This window comes from Chlamydotis macqueenii, chromosome 1, assembly GCF_036417535.1.
Source record: "Chlamydotis macqueenii isolate bChlMac1 chromosome 1, bChlMac1.mat, whole genome shotgun sequence".
NCBI classification, from domain to species: Eukaryota; Metazoa; Chordata; class Aves; order Otidiformes; family Otididae; genus Chlamydotis; species Chlamydotis macqueenii.
In genome coordinates, this window is record NC_141556.1 from 152,742,297 (window position 1) to 152,764,188 (window position 21,892).

Genomic DNA, 21,892 nt, shown 5'->3' on the forward strand with positions numbered 1-21,892 from the left:
TACAGTCCTTTCACCTCTGTCCTGTGGTCATCTTCTTGATCATCCCAGTTTTACCTAAAATTATCTGGGGAAGTGGCATGAGAAATGTTCATATCCCTGTGAAGGGAAATTCCCTTCAGACAGCTGGCTGCTGCAAATCCCAACCTTACAGCAATCATTTTTGCACCTATAGCAGAAACTCAGCCCTATCTCCTCAAGCCTCCCTCTCCAAACTCCAGCAGCGCTGGACAAGGAGAAGTGGCTCTCTAGTTACTATAGTGAACTTGTTCTGCAAACATGTACAGAATTTCCCAATCCATGGGGTGGATACACTACCACAGACTGTCCATTAGAAGTAATTGATAGGTAAGGAGATACATAAGCTTTCAAAGATTCATTCAGTACATTGCAGAGAATGCAACACATCCACTTATCATGCATACTACACCCTTATGAACCACACTCCAAAAAAAGGAGTGGAAAAAAGAGTGTGTGTAGAGCTCCTTGCCCACTTACCAGGAGCACGTGTGGTGGTTTCCATAAGAGTAAGTTCAGAGACCCCAGAGACCAAAAACTTTGTTGATCGGCGAGATGTGTGCAAGATGCTGATAAAACAGCCTCCAGCAGCTGCTTGACACAGAGGAGAGATGCCTAACCTGTGTTTTCACTGGAGGGAATCTCTGCTGCCCAGAAAGACCAGGTGAAGGCCCAGTATGCAACGGAGCAGCCTGCACTGATAGCATACCTGAGTTTGTGTCTCTAGTTTTCACTTCAAGCAAGAAATCAATCTAAAAAAGCCCTGCCTTAGAAAGGGTGAGACAACGAACCCTCCTAAAGTTAAATGAAACATTTCAAGCAACATTTACATCAGTTTTACAAATAAATGTGCACCTCTTCTTCCTGAGCTTTGGTCCAAACCTTTTCAACTAGTTCTCCAGAAGTTCCTTTGTTTTCACCTTTTATACGCTAGTAGCATTAGATAACAGATCCCTCCACTTCATGCCTAAAATATTTTCTGAAATAAGCGCATCTCACATTTGCCTCCATTACCGATGGAAAATACTAATGGTTTACTCACAGAAGTTAATACTTGGGCTTTTTTGACAAACTTGCTTAACTATGGCTTGACAGTGAATTGAGGTAAAATATAATTTTACCCGCTTCTGCTCTGTCGGACACAGTAAATGGACCCTTGGCCTCTGACTTGCACAAAGAAGACTCTTTGACTTTCCTTGAAACCTCTGTGAACACAGGTGATACCACCTGGCCAGCAGTGTCTTCTCTAAAATAACATCTGTAGGTGATACAACACCTTGGTAAGCCACTTCTAACAGTTCTTCAATATTCTCTCGTAGGGCACGACGCAGTTCTGGCTTTGCAAAATTTTACTACTGTCTCTGCACATAACAGCCTCCAGTCCTTTCATCAAAACTAGCAGAAGTGCACAAGTGTCACATACTTTGTGTTTATCTTTTCAGGAAATCTGATGCTCTGTTTCCCTTGAAGCTATTTTGATAGAACTCCTTTAAATCTTTTACAGCCCAGGAGGGATTACTTTTGATATCGAAGTCCAGCTGTTTACCTTGGTGTTGTAGCCTTACTTCCACTCTTCACAAGTCCCTCTCTTCCTTTTGTAAAGATTTCTTTGTGCTGATTTTAAGGGCTCAGCATAAGGGAGCTCTCATGACGCCTTCTCTATTCCTAGAAAAATGAAAAAAAAAATATATATATGAGTGTGGGTAACAAAGATTGAGAGCAGTATCAGTAATTTAAATTTTAAAATATCACTCTTGTCTTCTTGAAGCTGTCTCCAATTCAAGCAGAATAGGGTCAGCAGACAAAAAAAAACTGAGACAAAACATAAAATAAATCAAATCCTGATAAAGCATGAAAATGCAAAATCAGGGCATCCAAACAACCATATTTCTCTTCTGCAGTGACACTATGCCAAAATGATATGATCACGATCACAGTTTTCAAGTAACCATGACCATAGATTAGACTTGATTACAGTTTAAGAGGTTACATTCATTTCCTTCTACTTTCCATGTCCTCCAGGGACACGTTCAAACTCAGGGGACTTTCCCGAAAGAATTGCCCTTAATCTTTTAGTTGCTGAATGAAATCACAGTGTGGTACATGCATCTAACAATTCATCTTCTACTGATACGGCTCTCAATAAATTGTCTGTTCCCAAAGTTATAAGACTGAAGAAGCTATTATGAGAATGGAACATTTTATTTCAGATGAAACCATGCAAATCTCAAGGAGAGCGGAGGCTGGCAGAAAGAAAAGTCCCCTGATATATATCTTTTAATTAACATAGCAAAACATTCCTCTCTGTATGCAGGTAAATCATTTATGCACAATTCACTCGGGTTTCTCAGCCTTATCACTGAAAACCTTTTTTTTCTTTCCCCAAGTTTTATTTATTTGGAAAAAAAAAAGTCAAACTAGTGAAGGGTATTGTATGATGAGGGAATTCAGGACGTATAGCTCCAAGGGGACAACAGTCATTTAAACTGCATTAATTTTTTCATAAAGCGAGAGTATAAAGTGGACTCTATCCATCTTGACCAAGTTTTACAAGATTCAAAAAAGATCCAAGAGTATCTTAAGTAAATATATTTATATATATATATATTTAATGATGCTGAGTTACCAGCCCCCACAGATGTGTTAATCTCTTAGGGCCTTACCTGACTTGTGAGCATGCCAAAGGCAAGAAGAGATCATTCTGTTTTCTTTGCACCATGATCCTTTCCCCAAAGCACAAAGCAGAAGTTCAGGCCCAGTTTAGCCAGCGCCCGCGTGGACAACTGACGTACCACCAGCACCTACTGCCTCCATCTTCGGCAGCTCACAGAGTCTCTTCCAGCTCCCAGTCTCAGCCGACAGCCCTATAGAAAGGCTAACTTATTAAAGTGAGCTTTCACAGACAGTGCACACAACACAGTTGTATAAAAACATAAATTACTGTACTGCAAGGAATTCTGCCATTTCAGGCATATTTTTCACTCCCTGCTTCATTAGTTACCTAAAATTTGGATGGAGGTGAGATTTTTACCCCAACAACTGAAAGGAATTTTGACTTCTACAAAGCACCCATCCATCTAACCGGGATTACTTCCATACTCTTTGTTACTGTGGCATCTGAGAATTCCTGACCTTATGTTGGGTGGGTAAGACACAAAGTCTTTAAACATGGTTAGCTGAACTACCAAGGTATTTTGGAGAGGACAGGAAAGCCAGCAGTCCTTCTCAAGGATGTTTACTTAGGTTTCTCAACTAAGAGCTGGAAGTTTAAACGCTGGTACCTGTTTTTAAAAGTTTGGCGTCAAGCACCTTTTGTCTTCTTCCAGAAGAACTGCAAGACAGGGGAGGTCCTGCAGAGGGGCCGGCAACAGATGCCGGGGCGAGGGATGGTAACCACCCTTGGTGGAGCTGTTTGTAAAGCGAACTGAAGGATCGGTTTAACCCAGTCATCAGGCTTCACATACATACCAAAAAACAAAAGCCTGCGACTGGGGAGAGCCACCAGCCCTCCACGCTCCTCTCCGGGCAGCTGCCACAGCTCCCCGCTGTGAGAGGGGACAGAGATACCTTAGATTTTTTTTTACTACTGACAACAATAAACTCTTACAGGGAAAAGTAATCTAGGCATCCTGAACTCAGGAGAAAAGCTTAATACTGTGTCTTTGTTTGCTCCGGTGCTCTTCCTTACTGCGTCATTCCTCCTACTTGTTACATTTGGGACTTCAGCAACAGCTGGGAAAGTAAGAAGCTGTGTGAAGCATTAGTAGCTTGATTATTTTTTGACAGTACATTGACCGCATGCACTACTTTTGATACTCAGAAGTGAGAAATTATTAGCTCTTTTGAGGTACAGCTAGCAGAAGCGGTTTTTTTTTTTTTTAATGTACACAGAGCAAATAGGCAATGAAGATGGTAATAAGTCTGACTAAAGCAATAGAATGCACTCCAAGGACATTCACATTTCTTTTGAAGCATTTCTCTTACAGAGAATCTTTTTTTTTGTATTATATTCTGTGAAACAGTTTACATTTTCTTTCATTTTCATGACAGTTTAAAAAATCAACTAAAAATACCCTACCAAAAAATGAGATTGGTGGAGCAGTCCGATTCAATTGTATTTATTCCGCACGCTCCACAAAATTAGGACACAGTTAATCAGCAACTGTGTTTAATTAGTAAGAAAGCTATTTAAACCTAATGATACGCATGGCTAGAGTTGCTGCTGCTTAATGGACACAGTAGTTCTGCTTAATTGGGATGCTTTCAGGTGATATAATGGTTGAAACGGATGCTTTGCTCTGCTGTTTCAGGCTCACGATGGTTCTCTCCCTCCATCCAGCTGGGAACATTTTGCAGTCAAGGGCTCCCTCACTGCCACCTTTTACCTCCTGACTCGTGCCTCCAGCACCAGCTTTTCACCGCCGGCTGCCCTCCTGCGGAGCAAATCCGCCGTCTGAGGATGGGGATGACTCGGTGCGAGATCTGCTGCCAGCTCCCTTCACTTGAGTGTTGAAACGGAGCTTTTCAGTAGTCGGAAGGATTTTACCGTCAGCTCAAGGGTTCAGCAGCACAATATCGACTTACCCGTGACACCTACCACAGATCAGCAGCGCTCGCAGCTGCTTGAATATTTTCAATGAGAAGTTTTAAGAAGTTTGTGATTCCTGCTGCTGTGACTTCCTCCTCAGCAAACACCTGCTGATTTTTGTGTGCTGTATTAATGCTACCATACCTGATAGCCGCGCGCTAGCCTGTAGGAAATGAGTCAGAAGCCTTAGCTCAGCTCCTAGAAGAGCCGCCTTCTCACTCAAGCCTTTTGTTGGCAGCCTCAGAGGGAAAAGGTCACGGAGAGATTTCAGATGTTTTCTCAAATCTGCAGATGAGCTCCCCCTGTGACAGCACTGTCACCCTGCCAGTATACAAAAGCTTGCAAATTAGCTGATCTATCACGCAGAAATAACAAAAATTGTCTCCAAGGGTGCCAGTTTCTTGTGACCATTAAATGCACTCTGAATAACTAAGAAAGGAGGATTTGCAAAAGCAGCATTTTAGACAAGATCCCAAAGCCATAACAAAGTTTGCACAGTACGCAGCCCTTGGCAGCCTGTCAGTATACCATGAGATGGCTTCGCTTCCATCAACAAAGAGCTCAGTGCCACAGCAGAGTACCCTGCATCTAACTAATTAATTGTGCCCCTCGACCGAAACTAGACCTGTCAAACGGTACCACGCAGGTCCAACCGACCCTCGGGGTCAAGCAGCCGAACAACATTGCAGCCTGTAATGGGGTGAGTCGGGAAGACTACACAAGCCTTGGAAAAATGTGGAAAGGGATGTAAGTCCAAGCTGCTTTGCAGATCAGCAGCTGCCTTTTGCAAAAGACTGAAATATGGGAGATCACAGCGAGCCTTCAGTAGCTGGAAATATATTCATTTAAGGACAGTATAAATATTGCTCTACTAATCCTTTAGCTGAACTTTCTTACCATACTCCTTTGCACCTTTGTGATTTTATTCTGGCTTTTCACATCAAAATGCTCGGCAGAACCAATGCAGACATTTCGTGAAAAGGTTTGAAACTGTGTCTGCACTAGTTCCTACTCAAAGCTTCACTGGGATTTCATGAGTACAATCCTGCTAAGTATCGATGTTCTCAGCATAGGCTGGTGGGAGGACAACAGAACAGCTGAGGCAGAAAAGACCAGAAACGTCGGGATTAGCTACAACAGCAGCAAGGGGAGGGAGGGAGGAGCAGGAAAGACCGGTAAGTGTGTAGGGAGAATGGAAAACAAGGCGGCTTCAGAGTGAAAAGAGAAGGGTAAGAGAGTAAAGAAATTACACACCGACCCTACAGCACCTCAGGAGCAGGAGATGTGATTCGGAGCCGTTGTTTGCCCAGGGCAAAGGTGGCTCGGTGTAAAGTGACAGTCTGCTGTGACTGGAAACACGACTGCATGTGCACACACGCTTAGTGTGCCTATTTAGGAGTAAAAGAGCATTTCTGCTCGTCACAGTGAGTCTGTCTGTCTGGCAGGGAATATCCACCCAAGGCGACGTGGCGCATCTTGTGGCTTTTCAGTACATCTTTAGAAAACACTTGGTCCCTTCCACTGTCTTGTGTTCAATGGATCCAAAACCTTGTCTCCCCTACTTCCAACAGAAAGACCTGCTGGAATACACCGGGAAAAAGCAGCATCACTTCCGTGGTATGGTTTCACTGTCCAGGAAGCAAAACAACACAACTATAAATTTTAAGAGAATACTGTGTTCCAAAAAAAAAAAAAACCCCAGCCCCAGCCTCCCGTGTTCTTACCAGACTCCTTCCTGTCTGGCCCACCAGATTTCACAACGTTCGCTTCCACACCCTTCCTACTGCTGGTCCCATCCCTTTCTCACTTGCAGTAAAGGCCCCCAGGGGGAAGAGGAGACGAAATCAGCTCAGCCAGAATGCTGGCCCCTCCAGCCACACAGGTGAAGGAAACAGTCAGCCACTAAAAAATTAAGCGACAGAGGATCCAGACATCTAATTTAACGTGCAGCACCCTGATCATAGCCAGTATATTTTCATACGAGGTGACCACGAAGAATAAAAACGCCTGCAATAATACTTTGAAAATGCTGTAACACAGAAGATCTTTCTGCTGATAACAAACATGGAATAATTTATACCTGTAGTGTAAAAGCATGAACACAACTGAACAAGACCAGCTCTACACTATCGATTTTCAGATAAATGGCCAGGTCTGGGAGTGACTGCGAGCACAAAAAGAGTAGAGTTGGACGGAAAGTCAAATGCTGCAACCTTGCTGGGCTCAAGTTCTATGAAGATTCGTTATCAGAACCGTAATTTGGTTACCACTACAAGAGTTTCAGGATTCCTAGCAGCAGCTTGCCGGAGCTGCTGAGGTTAAAGACAAATTATTTTTTTAAAGCTATATGAATGATTATTAAACATGATTGCTAAAGCAGCAAACTGTCAAAGTTGTTTCATTTATTTCTTAATATCACAGCTGTACAATTTTCATACATACAGCAGGAAATGCGCATTGGTTACACAATGGCATTTGGCTGCATTTCCAAGTATAATACAGTAAGTGCAACTCCACTTAAAAATGTACATTTATACAACTTAAACAAATTAAGGATTGCTACACTACTATCTGTGACAGTATAAAGCTTCATTTATGTTAAGTCTCATTACTAAACCACTTCCTGGTTAAATATAAAACATATTCAATCATTTTAAAATGGCCCTTGTGGTACTTGGCCAGCATATAAAATATTTGCTGTGTAAAATTTAACCATTAACTTTTTTTGAAAAAATAATCCTCTAAGCCTATTTAAACATTCGCTGATGAACTGTTATACTGACACTTTGTAGCAGGAACCAAATTTTACCCTCTTTCTGTTTGCTTTTGCACTGCTTATCATGGAAAGAAGTTACATTTGTAATGTATTGCAGCTTTATTCAGATACAACCAGTTGGCTAAACTATTTAACAACTTTGTTCAAAAGGTAAATAACATTCTTCAATAAAGAAAACAAAATTACATTTCAGAGATATTTGTCATCAAAATTTTAATGGGTAGAGTGCTACCAGCACTGGGGAAAAAAAAAAAAAAAAAAAAAAGTATTAATTTATCTTTTAAGACCAACCCGAACGTTCAGTTTAAACTCTTATAACTTTACTTTTGGAATACATTGGTCCACAGACCACAGTCTGGTTACAGTTTACCAAATGAAAAACAAAACTGCTTATTGCCGTCCCTATAACAGGAATGGTTCAGTTTTAAACCTCCTTTAAAAATATACATTTTACAATCCTTTCACCTCAACAAAGGTGATGCTGACAATAAATACACTGGTTTGGTGGTTTTATCTTTCTTCACTACGAAAAGTCCACAAACTACCTGTTGTAGGCCCTTTCTTTTTTAGACTTCTCCAATGCCTTGTCCATAGTTTTCTCGTTTTCTCCTCTACATTTGGGGCAGTACCATTTGCCCTTTGGTTTGTGATTGAGTCCCACGCAGGAAAAGTGAAACCACTCAATGGGGCACTCATCGTTATCGCATCCTATCATTTCTCCATAGGAGACTTGGTTGCACAAGCAGTACGTTGGCTCATTAGGGTCAATAGGAAGGTCTGGTGGAGAAGCTTCCCTCTCTGCTTTAGCCTTGGATCGTTTCTTCTTCTTGGACGTTTTTGCTTTCTTCTCCTTGGGAGTTCCTGAGGTGATGTCATCATGGTCGTGATTATTCGAAGCATTTTCTCGATTCTCGTTATTTCTTTGCCGTCTCGATCTCTTATTGTTGGGCTTTTCAGCCTGCGCGATTGTCTCATTCTTTGACTTATCTTGGCTGGCTTTCCCGCTGTTGCCAGTGGTATCGTTAGTCTCTTGACAAGTCTCAAATAGTTCCACGTGGCTGTCCACTTGCCTGGTTCTGTTCTCAACGAGCTCCACCATCTGACTGACGATCTGGATCTTCTCGTCCCCCAGTTCCTGACTCCGAATCAAGGCTCTCTGAATGCAGTGCAACATTCTTCTTTTCTGCACGGCATCTGTCTCTCGTTTAAATTTTTCATAGTAATCGTCCAGGTCCTTCAGAATCTCTGCAAGGAAGAAATAAAAACTATAAATATTTTTGACAAGGAGAACGGTGAAACAAAGCCTTCACCATATCGTTCCTTCCATGCAGCAACACCTTGTTGTAACGCACAAAGCTGATCAAAGACAGATTCCCTGAAGCTGGTATCTGACAATGGGCTCATGACTCCAGCAGATTACTTTTGTTCCAGTCGGTTCCGCAGGAATAGAATGCAAATGCTGCTTTAGGAAAAAAAAAAAGGGACTAAATATAATTTTATGCATGTTAACAATTCTTCCCTTTAAACTTATCAGTAATTAAAAAGAACTAACTAACTAAACAAACACACACCCCCTCCCCCATCAAAAGTTCCAAAACTAATTGTAAAATTAGAGAGGAAATTAACAGATTGTTTTCCTGGACATTTTCTGTATAACAACATTAATATTTTTAGTGAATGACTGAGAGTGGGAGAAAGAGAGTGGGACAGAAAACACAAACCAGTGTCAAAAACAGATGCCAAGTTACTTAACAATCACTACCATACTTGACAGCTGATGCAGAAGAACTCCAAAGACACGGGGCTAGACACAAAGCTACGGCAAGTTTCATCTGATACCGATGAGTTATTTTTGCTGAAAATGTGAGGCCAGTAAACCCCCAGGACTACAGAACTAGGATTACAAAATCCAAGATGTCTAGATTACTTTCTCCCTGTATTTTCTGGAAAAACAAAAAAAAAAACAAAAAACCAACCCTGTTGCTTACTTTTTAAAACACAGAAATACAATCTTCATTGAATATTTACTGCAAAGAAGGAGATGAAAAAGTTAGAAGATAACATTAAAGATGATATTCAACAACTGGAGCAGCTAGAGCTTCTGATTTAAAATGCTAACATTGAAAATATGTTAGATCTTGAATTGCACTTCAAAGATTGTGCCACCAGTGCATAAGAAAGAATGCTGCACCAAACTGTTTCAAGTTTCAAGAACAGTTCTAGAAACCTATTTTTAAGCAGATGTTTAGATCACTACGATACTCAAATAAACGCAAACATACAGGACACTCAGCATTTCCATACTAAGTCCTCAAAAACACGCAGAATGTTTTCCCTGCACTTCCTTTCTTCTGTGATTTTTCCCTTTCTCACAGGTTAGAACATTCTGCCTTAGAGAAGCAAAATATCCTGAGATATCAAATCTAGCCTCAATTCATCTAACAGAACCCAGGCTCTTGGCATTACCAAAACTGTCTCTGAATTTCACAAGCAAGAACTTAGTTTTTTTAAACTTTTTTTTTCTTTTTTTTTTTTTTTAAATAAGAGAATCTGGTAACAGCAATTTACACATGCAACTCATAGTTATCCTGTGATTTAGGTTTTTGTCTTGCCTGGGTAAATTTTCTGAATACACGCATTCCAAATTTCTTGTGAAGACATGGAACGTTTATGCAAGTTTTACTTCAGTTTTTAGAGCTGCAGTCTATGCTTCTCACATCAGTTAAGCACAACCTGGCAGTAGGTATGGCAACATAACCTTTCTAACTAAAATTAGTTAATAACAGATTGAAATACTACCTTAACCAAATATCTTTTTTCTATCAAAAAAAACAACAACCAAACAAACCATACAAAAAACCCCCATCAAAAAAACCCCCAAAACACCCCACCCCTACCACCACCACCAAAAAACCCTTAACTAATTAACCATTCAGGAAGACTAAAAATCCAGTGTTAATTATTTTCAGTTCCTGAAACACACAAGTTTTATGTTCTAAGTTTTGGCACTTGACTGATGTAATCCGTTTAACCAGTCTGAATCTGGTACGTAGGCATCTTTCATGAAGAATACTCTCTCTCTCTCAATACTGCAAAATAATTAGTGGCTTAATGACTTAAGTCAGGCATTACGAAAACTTCAATTCTAGTACTGCGTATACGCATGAACACTACAGCACCACGCCACCTCCAACCGCTGTACTACGCGGGAGAAACACTTGGCTGCAACGCTCTTGAATTCTGCAAAGCCCCGCCAAGCGTGTCCTCGGGCGCTGACACGTTCAGTATGCGAGACACCGTGCGAGATGTGCGTTTTCACAAACGCGGGCCAACAGAAAGGGCTGCTTAGCGTCAGTGTCGGAAACGTGTTACTCAAGCAGCGCACCAGCTAGTAGAAGAAACTGCTTGACAGCTGCTTGCTACGGCTTGGAGGAGGATGGCGCCACGGCTCCTCGTACCAGCCTGCTCCGCTGAAGCTGCCCGCCCGAAGGAGGCTGCATTTATAGGAATTCCAGCAAACTGCTTTCCCCTGGCGTGCTGTAACAGAAAGACCAAAAAGCAGAGTTTTGCGCCACTGGCATGTTACGCAACTGCCCACCAGCTGTGAGTGCACACCCCCAACATCACACACACCATTCAAACGACAAAAACAAAAGAAAAAAAAAAAAAAAAAAGGCGCCGTACGCTGCGAAAGCTTTATTTCCGGAACAGCTCCGTAGCCCTCTCGGGAGGCCGAGACACCCCCGCCGCGGCTGCATGCCCGCGCACCCCGCCAGCCCCCTCCCGCACCGCCGCCGGGGCGGGCAGCCGAGGCTCCCGAGGGGAAAGCGGAGGCGGGAGGCACCCCCGCAGGCAGAAGGAGCCGAACCCACGCCGGGATGTCCGGCTACTCGCGGCAGCCTCTTCCGCTGGGCCGACGGCTTGCGGGACGCTGGCGCAGGCAGCTCCCCCGGCCCGGCCCCAGCCAGGCTCCCGCCCCGCCCCTCTGCGGGGCCACCCGCCGCCTCCGGGGCCGCCCCTGAGCGCCCGCGCCCGCCCCCGCCGCCGCGCTGGGCTCGCTCCGCCCCGGCGGCTCCGTCCCGCCCCGCGCCGGGCCCGGCAACCCGCGTGCTCGGCGGCCCGCGGAGAGGAGGGCATGGCGCCGCCATTACGGCGCGGCCGGCCCTAACAGTTCTAACGGACGACAGCCCCCGCGCGCCCGGCCGCCGGGAAACGGCCTCATCCCTCCGGGCCGGGGGGGTGGGGGGGGGGTGGGAGGGGGCCGCCTTCTCCTAGCAACCAGCGCGGCGGCAACGCCCCGGAAGTGACGGAGCAGCTATTGTTCTCCGGCAGGAAACCGGCGGCCGTCCCCCTCGGTTGGCAGCCGAACAGGGGAGCCAGAGGAAGCGGGGGAGGAGGGGAGCGGGGGGAGGCGGCGGAGACCTGGCCCGCCCACCCTCGCGCCTATCAGGGCCGGCGACGGGGAGAGCCCGCCCCTGCTGGCCCGCGGTTCCCAATCGGAACCAGAAAGGACCAGAAGAGTAAAAAATAATAATTAAAAAAAAAAAAAAGCAGCCAATCGCAGCGAATAGAACGAGCTTGCGCCCGCCCCCTCCAGCACCAGCGCGCCATTCACAGGCCGGAAGAGTGGCGTCCCCCGCCCCGCGAGCACGTCAGTCACACTCCGAACGCCCAAGGTTGGCCTGCCCGCTGCTACCTCCCCAGCCAATCAGAACCCACAGGCCGGGGCAGACCGAGATATTCAAATCAACCCCACAGAAAAGTTGCTTCTCGAAACGTCACGCGGGGGCGGGGCACAAGGCGGAACAGCCCGGCCCGAGGACCAATGGGCGGGAGGAGGTGGGCCGCGGCCGGCCCGTAGGGAAGCTTTCCCCCTATCAGCCCCGCCGAGGGGCGGGTCCAGCCGCCATATGCTAACGAGGGGTGTTGATAAAAGCCGTAACGACGCCGACTCCCCAGCAAAGCGCGGAGGCGCCCGCTAACCGTTGCGGCGCGTGCCAGTAGCGCGCGAGATGCGCGCTGCCCGCCCTGCCCTCTCCTTCCCTCCTCGGCCCCCCGAGGAAGTTTCCCCCGGCCCCTTACCCCGGGAGCCGGTGGGATGCCCGTCTTAGCCGCTGGGGGAACGGCATGGCTCGCTGCCCACCGCCCCTCAGGCCACATGCACGGCGGCGCGGCCGCTGGAGGGAAAGGGGGTGGAGGGGGGTCCTCCCCGCCCGGCACCCCGGCTGTCAGCGCTGCCGGCGGCACCGAATAAAGCAGCCTTCCCCTCCTCCCCGCCCTCCCCCCTTTCCCGAGCGGACACCGGCAAGCAAGTGACAAAGCTGCCCCGAGCCCCGCACAAACTGGCCTCCCCTCCCCTTCCCCTCTCCTCCGCCCGTGGGGCATGGGGACAGCGTGCCCCGACTGCCGGCAGCACGGGCAGGGGAGAGGGAAGGAGGGAGGGAGGGAGGGAGGGAGGGGGCACTTCAGCCCTCAGCACATCCGTAAACCCCACCGTATTCCCCCCCCCCCGCACGCACACCGCACACGCCAGTCCTGTCCCCGTCCCCCCCCGCCAGTGCCCCACGGAGCGGGGCTGTTTCACGGGGTGAAATGAAACCCACTGGGGAGGGAAGGAGGGAGAGAAGAAAGCACACCCTGCCCCCCACTCTCGCCTAACCCCCCTCTCCTCCCTCCTTCCCTCCCTCCCTCACTAGCTGCCTCTCTCCCCTACTACAGCCATAATGAATACTGTACATTCCTAAATGTTGTGCTGTAATCTCTCCCTCTCTGCCCACCCAGCACTTTCTTCTGTACCCCCAAACCCTTCCACCTCAGCCCCACGGCCGGGGACGGCCCCCCTTTGTGCACCGCACACCCCACTTCCCTGCCCCCGCCTTCTTGGCCAGCAATTTACACAGAAAAGCAGAGTCCTTGCTTAATAAGAGAAGCTGGAGACCTTTTGTTCCGCCCCATGACAAGAGCTAACGCTGCAGATCAGCCCCTCTCCCTCTCCTCGGATCTCTCCCCTCCTGGCTTTCTCCCTCCTCTCGCCTCCCAAAAATAAAACTACCATCCCTGTGGGGTGCAGAGGGGCAAACGGAGCCGAGGCTCAGCTCTGAAGAAAAGAAAGGGAAAGACACCCCCCCCCCCGAGCCCCACACCACACACATACACACAGAGAGAGAGAAAGCACTTACCTTGATATTTGGCGTCAATTTCCCTCATCAAGGAGACATTTCTCTGCAGATCGAAGGGCATAGACTCGATGGAGTCCAGATAATCCTCCACATAGTTCACTAGGTGAAGCTGGTCTCCGTTTGCAGGACTCAACATTTTCATCCGGCGAAGAAGGAGAAGGAAAAAAAAAAAAAAATCCTTCCCCACACCTCTCTCCTCCTGCCTCAGCGAGAGCAAGTGCTGCTCCCTCCGAAGACGGTAGCCCCGATGAAGGGCTCACTCCCTGCCCACCTCTCTCTGTAGCTCCCCCTCTCAAAAAAAAAAAAAAAAAAAAAAAAGAAAAAGCCAAAAACGAGGGAAGCTACATCTGACTCCTCTCGTGTGAAACACAGGGAGAGAGAGACACACACCCTCCGCTCGTCCCCTACAGCCAGCAGCAGCTGATTGAATGGCTGTCGTTGTGGGTAATTCACGAAGGAGGTGGTAGGAACAATCAGAGGGATTTGTGTGTGCGAAGGGGGGGGAGGAGGAGGAGGAGGAGAAAAGGGGGGGGGGGGGGGGCTCAAACCAGCTCCTCCGAAACAATCTGGAAACAAAATGTGCTCTGCAAAGTGTCTGTCAGGCAGCGGCAGCCCCTCTGCGTGCGCCAGCGCCGCTCCGCTCCGCTTCTCCGCCGCTCCCCTCGTCCTCGCTCTCCTTCCTCTCTCCTCCTCCTCGCCGCCGCCGCCGCTCCCCGGTGATATTAAGGCAGCCTCCTCGCTCCCATACGCCGCACTTGATCCAACGTGGAAAACCCAAATACCAGTTTCAAACACTTGGGAAACATTCGGCCCCGCCAGGCACGGCGCATGCGCACCCCTCCCAGCGTTCGTTCTCTCTCTGTGTGTGTACACACACACACGCACGGCCGCGCGCCCGCCCGCGGGGACGCGCACCGCGCGCGCACCCCCGCCCCCCCCCCCCAACCTCCCTCCCGGAACCGCGGCGAGGCGAGCACTTCTCTGCGTATTCATCGTCCCTCCTCCCCCTTACTCACGTTTGGGGAGGGAAGGCAGCAGGGATGCGGTTGGAGCGAACGGGGGCGGGCGGCTCGGTGCCGGCCAGGGGAGGAAGCCCCCGGGGGCGGGCGGGGGATCCGGTGAAGTTGCGGGGGACGCTGCGGGGAGAGCGGCCGGCAGGGAGGCTGAGGGGAGAGCGGGCGCGGGCCCGGCGGGGGAAGTTGGATGCTTTTGCGGTAGGGCACGGACTTTGGAGGAGCCTGCCGCCTTCTGCGAGCTGGTGGCGGGGGCCACGCACCCCCGAGAAAGCAGCGGCTGCGGAGGGCTCTCCTAGGAGGGACGGAGAGAGTGGGGACACTGGAAACCACGCACCACCACTGCCAGCCCGCGCTGGGGGCAGGGCTGTACCCGGCGCGGCGCCGGACGCCGAGGAGAAGCGCTGCCCCCCTCCTCAGCAGGCAACCGCATCAATCACCCCCACGGCGGCTGACACCCGCCCCAGCCAATCACCTGTTCCCTCCTGTCCCGCCCCGCAGCTCCCTCGGCCAATCCTCACCAGGCGGGAGAGAGGGGGGAGGGAGGGAGTGCGCTGCCGTGACAACGCTGCCTGGGATACCGGTCGCGGCAGAAGGGGCGGTAACGTTCGACAGGGGAGGGGGGGGTGGGAGGGAAGGGAGGCGGGCACGCGCATGCGCACTTCTCCCGCGGCGCGAGGAGAAAATGGAGCCGCCTATCGAGGATGGGATTCGACTACGTTTCCCAGCGGCCCCCTTCCACTCAGTGGCGGCGCATGCGCGCTTGCGGCGGTGCCCCATCTCCCGCGCAGCGGGCTGCAGCGGGTCGGTGGGGAGTGATCCGAGGGGCACCCGGGGCTGTGTTATGGAGTATCCCAGCGGCATGCTGGCCCCGCTCAGCCTCGGCAGAGAGGGCTCCGAGGGCCTCCAGTGCCGAGGAGGAGGGGTACGGGGATACAGCCCCGCGCCGCTCGAGTTCTTCCCGCGCGGGGGTCGTGAGGAAGGACCCCGCTCTCGGGTCGCCCTTGCTGGGGCTGGGGCTGGCTGGGGGATAGCCCTGCCTTTGTTTTCCGAAGCGGCTGCCGTGCCCGTTCAGCCTCAGCAGCTGCACCACCACCACCACCCTCCCTTCCTCCCCGGGCTTCCCCGAGCCCGCCGGGGCTGCTAAATCCGTCTCTACAACCCCAGACGGGGCAGAGGGCGGTGGTGGGGCCAGGGAAGCCCTCCCCATGGCCGGCCCTGCCCACTGGCCCGCCCCGTTCCCCCTCAGGCGGCGGGGCTGCGGTCGCCTTGCGGCGGCGGTCGGGGCGGGCGCTGGCGGGGAAGCGTTCGCAGGGCCGCGCCGGGCGGGCTCCGGCCCGGAGTGGGTTGGGGGTTGAAGCGGCGTTGACAGCGCCGGTGATTTTTTTTTTATCTCGTCCCTCGTCGGGGAGATGCGATCGCCTGTGCCTGGCGTTTCCTCTCGGGAAGCCCGCGGACACCCCGTCCCGTCTGGAGCGGGGAAGGCGGGCCGGCCTGGTAAAACTAACCCCGGCTCCGGCGGAGCAAAACAACGTGCGCTTTCTGCCTTTTTATTATTTTTTTTTTTAAACGTCACTGGCAATCCCCTAATTTAGGGGAGACTGACTCATCGCTTCTAAATGCTCAGGCTTGCTGGTGCGGTTGTTTACTGAGGCACTGATGTTCTGCTGCTTGTTGTAGGGAGAAGAGGGAGCGACGGCCTGACTAAGGACCTCAGCATCTTAACCCCATTAAAGACTTTCTGCTGCTGTCATCAACTTGGTGTCTGAACGCCCAGAGTGGGGTTTTCAGAGGAGCACAGGCAGTTACTTACTGATCCCTTCCGTGGGAGCCAGGCACCAAAATACTGCTGAGGAGTGGAGAAGAAAGACACCATAGACTAAGCCCATTTTGAATTGACCCTGCCCCACTGCTTCGGGCAGATTTCAGAGGATAGTTGCTCATTTTCTGAAGACATCGCTAAGTTCGCTGTTCTTTTCTTCCCCTCACTTTCAGTTTCCTAGAGTTGCTGTACTTGCTGTACTTGAGAACCTGAGATCTTAAGTATGAGAATTACGATGAGTAGTACAGCATGCAGGCAGTGTTCCAAGCCAGTGTTTCCGGACCTGAGTGCTCTGGTTTACAGTGGCATTGAGAGGGAGTTGCGTACAGGCAGCACTAGCCTGGGAACACCTATTCTTAAATTGTTGGCACCACCTTGATAGTTACCGCCTGTTTCACCCTTGCCTTGAAGAAGCTGAGGCACTGTCAGCAATTAAACGTAGTTAACAGTCCCCTGGCTAGTCTAAGAATGCAAGCCAATAATTACAATTCAGTAGAGGCAAGACATCTGAAAAGAATTAAAATGAGCCCCCAAAAAGTAATTCTTGCAAAAAAGTGCACTACCATTCTAGACACACAGTAGTAATTACACATAGAAATAAGAAATCAGTTTGTAAAAGTATCTGCTAATTTACTAAAGAACTTCTGTCTCTCCTCCTTATAGACAAAAAAAAAAAAAAAAGGAAGGTACAACTTTGAAGGGTAGTTGTGGCCTGCTAGGCTTCAGTAATTTGCTCAAAAGCATTGACAGGCTCGAATGCACTGAGGATAGAGCGCTTGGTAGTATCTGCCTCTTAAAAGTGCTGTCTACTGGATCTTCCTCTGTTAGCCTCTCCTACGCTGCCAGAAGAGTGACAGGAAAAAAAAAACGATCATCAGACTTTGCACAAGTCCTACGGAAAGGATGGGACTGAGCTCACCTGAGAATGCATTTGGTATACGCTTTGAAGGTCCCCTTTCACAGTTCCCAGAGATGATTGTCAGCGCTTTGTTTAGTGCTGTAATCAAATATACCTGACCCAGAAATACCTATTCTCTGCACTCCCCTCTAGGCTCAGCAGTGCGTTAGCCATCTTTGTAGAAGGCTGAGGGGGGAAATCAGGTATATGTGTACATCTCCAGGTTGGAAAGTTTTGGAAGATGTGGAGCTGACACCCACTGCCCATCTCTGCTGCTTTTGCTCCTCCTCTGCTTTCTTTGTACTTTGGCCTCTCAACTGCAGTAGGTGAGAGATGGGAGATTTCAAATGGAGTTTCAGTTGTTCCTTTGTATTAGGGGCCCATTTCTCACTGGTGGAGCACTCACAAGGAGTACAGGGAATGACTGTCATGTGTCAGAGAAGGAAGAGACTTGTGGGCTTCATTTTCTTCCTATTTTCTGTACTTTATGGGAGGATAAAGCATCTAACTCTCCTCCTTCTACTTCCAAGCCCCTTTGCTCCGATGACAAGAAATCTTTCCTGCTTAGAACCCCAAATCTCTGGGTTTTTCAAGAGTTTCTTGAGGCTGTTTACCTTCATAAAGATAACTTACAGCAGTGGGAATCAAGGGAACATGTAACCAGATCAACAACTCAGGCAACTACTGTGTAACATATATATAATGTATATATAATATTATATAACATATAAATATTCCAGTAATTATGGTTATTCCAGTAATTACGCTTATTCCATCTCATCAGCATAAAGTTCAGAATTCTTACTGTATGTTCCTCATGTATATTCCTTAATCCCAAACCTCCAAAGATGTTTCACAAATGCAGATACTGAATATACGAGGAATATACGAGGTACAAAGAATTCCGGCTGCCTCCTTTCTCTTTCTCTGCCTTAGCTGAATATTACTGTATGAACTACTATGTAATTACTACAACTGTGTCCTTATTTATTAGAAAATATAGTGTCTTCTGATCATTACTCATAATACTTTACAGGTACAGATGAATCAGATGAGTTATTCCTTCTAATGAATTGCTGTTTTTCACCATTTAATAGCTTAATCCCTCTCTTTTACAGTTATGTGTGGGGTTTTTTTTTGCTTGTCTGTTTATTCTTTATGAAGCTAAATTCTTACTTACCTGGGTGATGATAATGGAATTTTACAAGTCTTTATTTTGCTTATGGCGGAAGGTTTTGAAACAAAGCTTCAAAAGGTTGACGTGCAAGGTGAGCAGAGCTGAGGCTCGCAAGTATCAAGACCAGCAGACAAGTCATAGTTCACACTTTCATGCAATGTGCATTGTCTGTGCACTGGACAGTGTACACCATGTACAGATATTTGGGCCAGAAATACCTGTTTGTGCCAGCAACTGATGTAGGATTAATGGATTCTAAAATCTGGAGAACAAATCTAGCTGAGTTGGTCCTTCTTCTGCTTCCCAGTAAAGGCTCAAGAACTTCATTAACTTCCCAAATGCTTACCTTACGTAGGCCTGCCATTCTAAACTTTTTGTCTTTTTTTTTTTTTTTTTTTTTCTGAAGTCAAGTCCTGCTTAAGAAAATGGGTATCTGACTGGATACAGCTCCTTATCACCTCCTCTGCTTGGCTTGAGACTGTTGTACTTACTGCCTCCTTTCACACCTGTCTTCTGGCTGCTGCCATTTCTTTCTGGAACCTCCAGCACATAGTGAGCTTAAACAGCACTGGCATTAAAGGTGAGCAAAAAATTCTGACTGGAACTAGTAATTGTGCATTGCAGTACAAGGCAGAAGTACATCTGAGTCGTCCCAGCATGGAGGCAACACAGACCAAGGGGAACTTCTTCCACAGGCTCCCCATTCCCACAATGAATTCAAGAGAGACACAGCTGAACAGTTGGAAACCACTGACAGACACCAATCTGACCCCTGACCGAATTCATACTAGCCCTCAGGCTTGTTTCTGTAAACTGTGGCACAGGACCCAAACACTTCTCATGAAAAACAGGCAGCATTTGTTAGAGCCATTGATGGGTGGGTTGTCTGAACAATAGCAGACGGTGTTAAAAACTCAGGGTCCAGCCTACAGGCTTTTGGTAAGACCAGGAAAGTTTATTTTGTTCATTATGTCCACCAGTGAAATTTCTTTTGCAGTTTTATTTAATTTCCCCGGATTCACTGTTTTGGAATAGCTATCTCAAGATGATTTCTCTTTTATAAAACATACTCCTTACTTTGTGAATACTTGGGGGATCGGCCACTCAACATTTACAACATTTCTGAGTAAGCATTTGTAATAAGCTTGAGAGAGTTTTTATTCTTCTTTTAAAAATTAAATGAGATTCTTAGGTAAACTGATAAGCACCTAGGCTTTGTAAAAATACAAGGACTATAAAAGGTAGTTCAAAATGTGTCTGTTTTTACAGGTTATTACAGAACCCCAAGAGAAATTCAATCCACTGCAGTGGATTTAGCTCATCTTCGCTTTCGGTTTGTAGTTTGTCTTTACAACCTTCCCTCCCTCCCCATGCTTATTTTCTCAGGGTCAGCTTCCTTGTCAGGTTCCTGAACTAGAGTCTGACAAGGACAAGAGATAACTAGAAACGTGCTCTTGATAACACAACAAATGCAGCCTTTCTCCTCTGTCAACAATTCAAGATGGTGTGATTTAATTTTTTAGAAGAAAAATGCAGCACCTTTAGCAATAGGGGGAAAACCGTAAAGCCTTACAAAGCATGTATCTTCTAGTAATAAACAGAAAGAAAAAAAAATTGAGCTTATTTTTTTATTTATTTACTTATGATACAATACAAAACATGCTCCAGGATTTGCCCACTGATTTTACCTCTTGGAGACAAATCTTGCAGGTAGTCCTGGTCTGAGTACCTGGGACTGGAAACTGGAAAATACACAAGAGGCCAGGTGAGTCAGAACCCCCAAAGATCCTCCCTGCCCACCCCAGAAGTTTTGCAGAGCTGCTAGTGGAAAGCACACACAACTGTGCTTCTATCAGATTCTATTTTCCCTTTCAATCAAGCCTGGAGGGGAAACATTGCCTTTTTGTACAGGCAGATAAAGGGACAGAAAATATATTAACCCATTCTGAGGCATTCAGGGGTCACCTCTTTACCTTTGAGTTTCAGCTTTTATTTAAAAAAGGAAGTTGTAGCCTTAGCAGCTCCTAAAGAAAAGGTGAGAAGATGACCCAACAACATTAAATACCTGGGTGTCCCCTTGAAACAATGTTTACCTGAAGCTTTACCAGATTGACACACCTCAGTGGGATTTTGACCAAGAGATTTACCACTCTGCAGACCGCATCTCCTACTAGCTATTCAGCAGAAAATACGGGAGTAACAGGAGTACAGCAGGCCCAGGCCTGGCATCGATCAGATGTACCCTGGCAACCCCTAAAGGCATCTTCTACTTCAGGTGGAAGCAAAGACGAGCCTCCTGATGGAGGTGGATAATCCTTTGCCGCTATTCTGCCTCTCCGGTAGATGAGTATGGTCTCGTTCCACATGTCCCACACTGGGAATAAGGGTATCGGGAAGGGAGGTAGTTATAGGTGGCATAAATAGAGGTATGCTTACAGCCGTAGACTGACTGCTTCTGAGAATGTCTGTCAGTATTTTTAAGATGCATAATTTATGGTTCTAATCCAGCAGGATTAGTAATGCTTTTCATTTGAAACTGTATTCTTTTACTACTTCAGTGCTTGTAGAATACTGTCCGTCGCTCCACTGAATTTACTGTACTACATTACACCAAATCCAAAGTCTGAAGGACGTTAACTGTTTACTTCAGGCATTTGATAATAACTGTGGCCTTTCCTACCCTAAGAAAGTCACGTTTTATAGCAGGACATAGAGGTTCCTGGACTTGGTGCTAAAAGCCAGTCTGGACAGCACAGGCACTAAGCCTTCTGAATCTACCGGGGAAAGAAAAAGCTCCTGCATTCTTCTAATCTGTTGGCAGTTTAATCCACCATAGCTAAACCTGGAATTAAGGCAAGAAACTCCATCCATTGTTACTGAGTATTGATTTAAACTGCCAAAGTGCTTGGCACTGTACAGAACAAAGAAGACAACAGAGTTAATGACAACTCTTAACAGGATGTGTGTTGAACAGCAAAGACATCAAAACTGTCTCACTATGGAAACTGAAATAATTGGCTTGTGAAGCTTCCTGAGAAACACATACAGCAAACATTTACAAAGGTTATTGGATGGTATCTTCAGTTTCATCCTAACTAGGCTCAGATTAGCAAGCCCATAAAATAGGTTTCTTATTTGATCAAAAAGTTGAGATTGTTAAATGAAAAATATTGTGGAAAGCGCCTATTAGGAAAAAATAAACATTTGTCACTAGTAGGGCTTTATATCTGATACTCTCTAAAATGAAGCAAGATGTAGACAGACATCTATTATTGTGTAAAAGCAATTATTTCAAATGATCATACGTATGAGAAAAAGCTATCAAACCTGTCCCTGCCAGACAGAAAAGGAAACAACACAAGGAGTTCTGTGAGGCAGCTCACCACAGGCAGACCTATTCCCTGCAGCGCCCAGTCCAGAAAGG

The 21,892-nt window shown here is 47.4% G+C and overlaps 1 protein-coding gene across 3 annotated transcripts; it reads right to left on the reverse strand.

Moving 5' to 3' along the window:
* Positions 1-6,985: 6,985 nt before the first annotated feature.
* On the reverse strand, positions 6,986-13,829 carry ING1 (inhibitor of growth family member 1). 3 transcript variants are annotated; one of them, XM_086770379.1, is made up of 2 exons: positions 13,559-13,829; positions 6,986-8,624 (listed from the first exon to the last, which is right to left on the reverse strand). In XM_086770379.1, the coding sequence occupies exons 1-2, from the start codon at positions 13,698-13,700 to the stop codon at positions 7,921-7,923; spliced, it is 846 nt and encodes a 281-aa protein (XP_086626505.1). In that variant the 5' UTR covers positions 13,701-13,829; the 3' UTR covers positions 6,986-7,920. The 3 variants fall into 3 exon arrangements, with proteins under 3 accessions (XP_086626505.1, XP_086626523.1, XP_086626514.1); XM_086770397.1 differs by lacking the exon at positions 13,559-13,829 and adding an exon at positions 11,064-11,259; XM_086770388.1 differs by lacking the exon at positions 13,559-13,829 and adding an exon at positions 8,717-8,855.
* Positions 13,830-21,892: the final 8,063 nt, after the last annotated feature.